The 3,677-nt window shown below is 51.4% G+C and overlaps 1 protein-coding gene across 1 annotated transcript; it reads left to right on the top strand.

The window, feature by feature from the left end:
• Positions 1 to 405: 405 nt before the first annotated feature.
• LOC128512752 (centrosome-associated protein CEP250-like) lies at positions 406 to 2,244 on the top strand. The gene has a single exon (XM_053486197.1). The coding sequence runs from the start codon at positions 406 to 408 to the stop codon at positions 2,242 to 2,244; it is 1,839 nt and encodes a 612-aa protein (XP_053342172.1).
• Positions 2,245 to 3,677: the final 1,433 nt, after the last annotated feature.

A 3,677-nucleotide genomic window follows, 5' to 3' on the forward strand; every position in this document is an offset into this window, starting at 1 on the left:
TCCTATATCTTTTCTCTGTGCTTTGTGTATTTGTTTGCCTGTTGTCATTTTGTTTCTGTCTTCTTTGATTAAGAAACCAAGCCTTTGAGAATCATCAGGGAAGGCTGAGCAATAGATTGACGACCCAAACTGCACAGGCCGTTAGGCGGTCACGCTGTCAACAGTCCGGAGTTAGATCCTTTCCGGTGCCCCCACAACAATTAGGCACTCCCTACCATTCACGGCTGAGGTAACAGGCGCTTGGACTATTCGCTATTAATTATTATAGTCACCAAACCAATTATACCGTCCAACCTAAGTACTATTGTCACACTATTGTCGTTAACACTGGTAGGACTTGCATTGGACTTTTGTGCTGTCCCTCCCCTTTTCTCTCTCCCTCTCTCTCTTCACCAGTAAGCCAACATGTCTCGATCATCCAGCCCTGAGGCCCACTGGGATCGTCTAGAGGTCTGGATGAATGCCTTGACTAGTAACCTTCTCCCTGAACCCACCGGGGACCTGCAGAACCTGAGCCGAGAACAGCTCGATGACAACCTGAGTGCATTGATGGCCCGCGATCCGACACAGGACTACAGCCACAAAGAGCTGGCCAAGATCATCGGGTCGCTGGCTCATAATCTCCTCGGCCACGCAAAGCTGAGTGAAGCAACGATCCACCACAAGGAACAGGAGGCTGCAGTGCTAAAGCTCCAAGCTGGGGAAGCTCAGAAGAACTTGGTGCTCTGTCAGAGGCAACTGGAGCAACTAAAGTCGGAGACTCAGGACAGGACAGCGGACGAGAAGGACCCAGAGCTACAGGAAGAATTGGAGAGACTACAAAACGCCTTGACTGATCTCCGCGCCGATACAGCACACAGAGAAAAGCAGGAAAAGGATGCCAGAGAGAAGCTGAGCGAAAAACTTGAGCAGGCTGAGGCACTCCTGATGAGAGCAGAGACAGAACTAAAGGAAAGAGAAGCCAGGGCCAGGGCCTATGAAGGCCACCTGCGAAGTACCCGAACTGAGGTCTGTACTCTGGCCCAACAAAGAGACTATTTGAAAGAAGAACTTGACACAGTTCACAAAGAGCTTAAACACGCATATAGACTGCAAGGGGATCCTGAAAGAGAGATGCACACCACCGAGTTTCCCTTAACCAGTGGACTAGTACCCCCTAGTCAAAATATACTGATTGGAAAGGGGGGTGAGAGCCCAGTGCTCAAGACATCAGCTGCCAGCATCCCAGAACCCCTGGCAGCAGGAAGGGGGTTGGAACCCTTCCAAAGATTATCCTCTGATCATGGCGTGTCAACCAAGGAATTGGATAAGCTAGCTAGAAACATTCCCGTCTTTACTCCCAACCCTGCAGGAGGCCATGACGTCCACTCATACCTCAACGACGTGGACTTCCACCTGCAAACGGTGACTAATGCTACCACACGAGACAGACTTTATCTGCTCAGAATCACTGCTAGCCGTGAGGTGCGCAGTTTTCTAGACCGGCAGACAGAGACAGTTAAAAGGGATTACCAGCAACTGCAGCAAGCCTTAATCAGGGAGTTCTCTGACCCAGAGTCAGAGCAGGGACTGATCACGGCCATGGACCTTAAACAGGGCAGACAGGAAACCACGCAAGCGTATTACAACAGACTCCGACAGGCCTACTTCGGAGCACGAAACGAGCCGGGAATGGAGGACGATATTAATTTTAGGTCCCTGTTCCTCCGGAACCTGCACCCCACAGTGAGTCACCATCTGGGGGTTTTGGCATGCCCACGGACTATGTCCACCCAACAACTGAGAGAGTTAGCCCACAAGGCCTATGCAAAACAAAGAGCTGCTTCTGAAAAGACAGGGAAAACCCCCACCATCTATCCTGTGTCTAATCAGAGTGTAGAGCTCGCTCTAGAGGGAGCCGAGCAAAGCCCCAATGACAACAGAATGGCAGGACCCTTCCCAGCCAACGGGGGGCAGCGCGGACATGGTGATGCACCGCCCAAGCACCAAACGGGGCACTCCGAAAGACCCTGGGACAGGTCGCAAACACCTCCCAACCCACAGGGTGGCGCCACATGGGAAGGAAAGAGGCGGCCTAAAAGGAACCGGTTTTCAGCAAAACAAGCGCCCAACTCCGGCAACCAGCAGCAGAACCCCTCTCAACATGCTCGGGACCAGTCCAGATTTAAACCATCGACAGACCCGAACCGGGAAGCCACATTCGAGTCAGCAGAGATTATGAGAGTTTTAAAGGAACTCCCCTAGAAAAAGCACCACAAGAGAGACAAAAAGGATGAATCAGACCAGTTATGACTAACCGTGATGTCGGACCCTAACGCCCAATCAGAGTTTCCCCAAAGTGAACTTTCCAAACAACTCAATGCTAATCCTCTGTTGACCACACAACAAGAGATCCCATCACTAAGTGATGACATCACACAACCACTGCGGATGACTACCGAAACACCAGAGCCAGTCGACGTCCAGTTTCACACCCTCAGCCAGGATCTCAATGTACCCGAGAGTGCGGTTTTGGTGGTCTGTCTCCCGGAAGAGCCACATGAAATCGGTCCTGACTGCCTGCCAATCACCACACAGGCCCCAATGCCAAGGTTGTTAGGGAACCTAATTGAAAGGGGGGTGGCCAAGAAACTCTACCTGGCTGTCACATTGGAAAATGAAGTGAGGCTAGAGGCCCTGGTGGACACAGGAGCCGACCTGACGTTAATGTCAGCGCAGCTTTTTGACAGGCTGCAGATCGCCGTCAAGAGACAGAATCGAACCCTTAAATATCAGAGCTGTGTGCTAAACGTGCAATCATACAGCCAAAATGATGTAAAACTGGAACAACTAGCTCCCATTCACCTAACCATCGGCCCTATGAGCCTAGTGCACCCTGTGTACATTTCCCCATTGGACACATACCCTCTCCTTATTGGCAAGGACCTGCTAGACCACTTTGAGCCCCTATTGGATTTCAAACAGCTTAAATTTTGGGCCCAAGTGCGAGAACCCCTGCCCCCTCAGTCACCAAGATCCCACCAGACAGATTGCCAGGTCACAAAGGTCACAGGAAGCCTTGCAAACAGCCCCGGGAATGCGTCGACCCAAGAGCAAAGTTCAAGGTCACGGCTATGCACTTTCCAGCTAGCCAAAGACTCTGACTCATATGACCTTCAAGTTATGGGGGCCTGACAGCTGAATGATGTTACAACAACTGACTCCATGCTAGCACTATGGGCAGACAATTCAGCCATCAGTGCCTCACTGTTCAGTGCTCTCACTCAGCAAGCCGTGGACATCCCCACTAGCTAACAAGCGCACCCGCTTCCCTTTAAACCCCTGCCTGTCAACCATGGTAACTGCCAAGCGCATCTGCGCTCTGAACTTAAAGTGGAATGACAGGTGTTTAACTCATTACTTCCTGGTCCTTCCAGACCTACCGCATGATGTGTACATTGGAGCAGACATTTTGATTCGACTCAGGGCTCACGTGGACACAATCAATGAAGTGATATGGGCTCCCATGACCTCACAGGCCTCCACTGTTCCTGTCAACCTCGAGAACCTCCAGTCGGGTCAAACCATCCCAGAGTTCTGCACGTTGGTCAACGAACAAGAGACTGTAATACCCGCCTACACCAAAGGAGTCGCTGTTCGACTCAACCTGCGACTTGGCCAGACCTGCAGCCACACAT

The sequence above is a fragment of the Clarias gariepinus genome, chromosome 1 (genome assembly GCF_024256425.1).
Source record: "Clarias gariepinus isolate MV-2021 ecotype Netherlands chromosome 1, CGAR_prim_01v2, whole genome shotgun sequence".
In the NCBI taxonomy this organism is placed as follows: Eukaryota; Metazoa; Chordata; class Actinopteri; order Siluriformes; family Clariidae; genus Clarias; species Clarias gariepinus.

Coding starts and splice junctions, on each gene's coding strand:
- LOC128512752 (XM_053486197.1), top strand. CDS start 406: ATGTCTCGATCATCCAGCCCTGAGGCCCACTGGGATCGTCTAGAGGTC.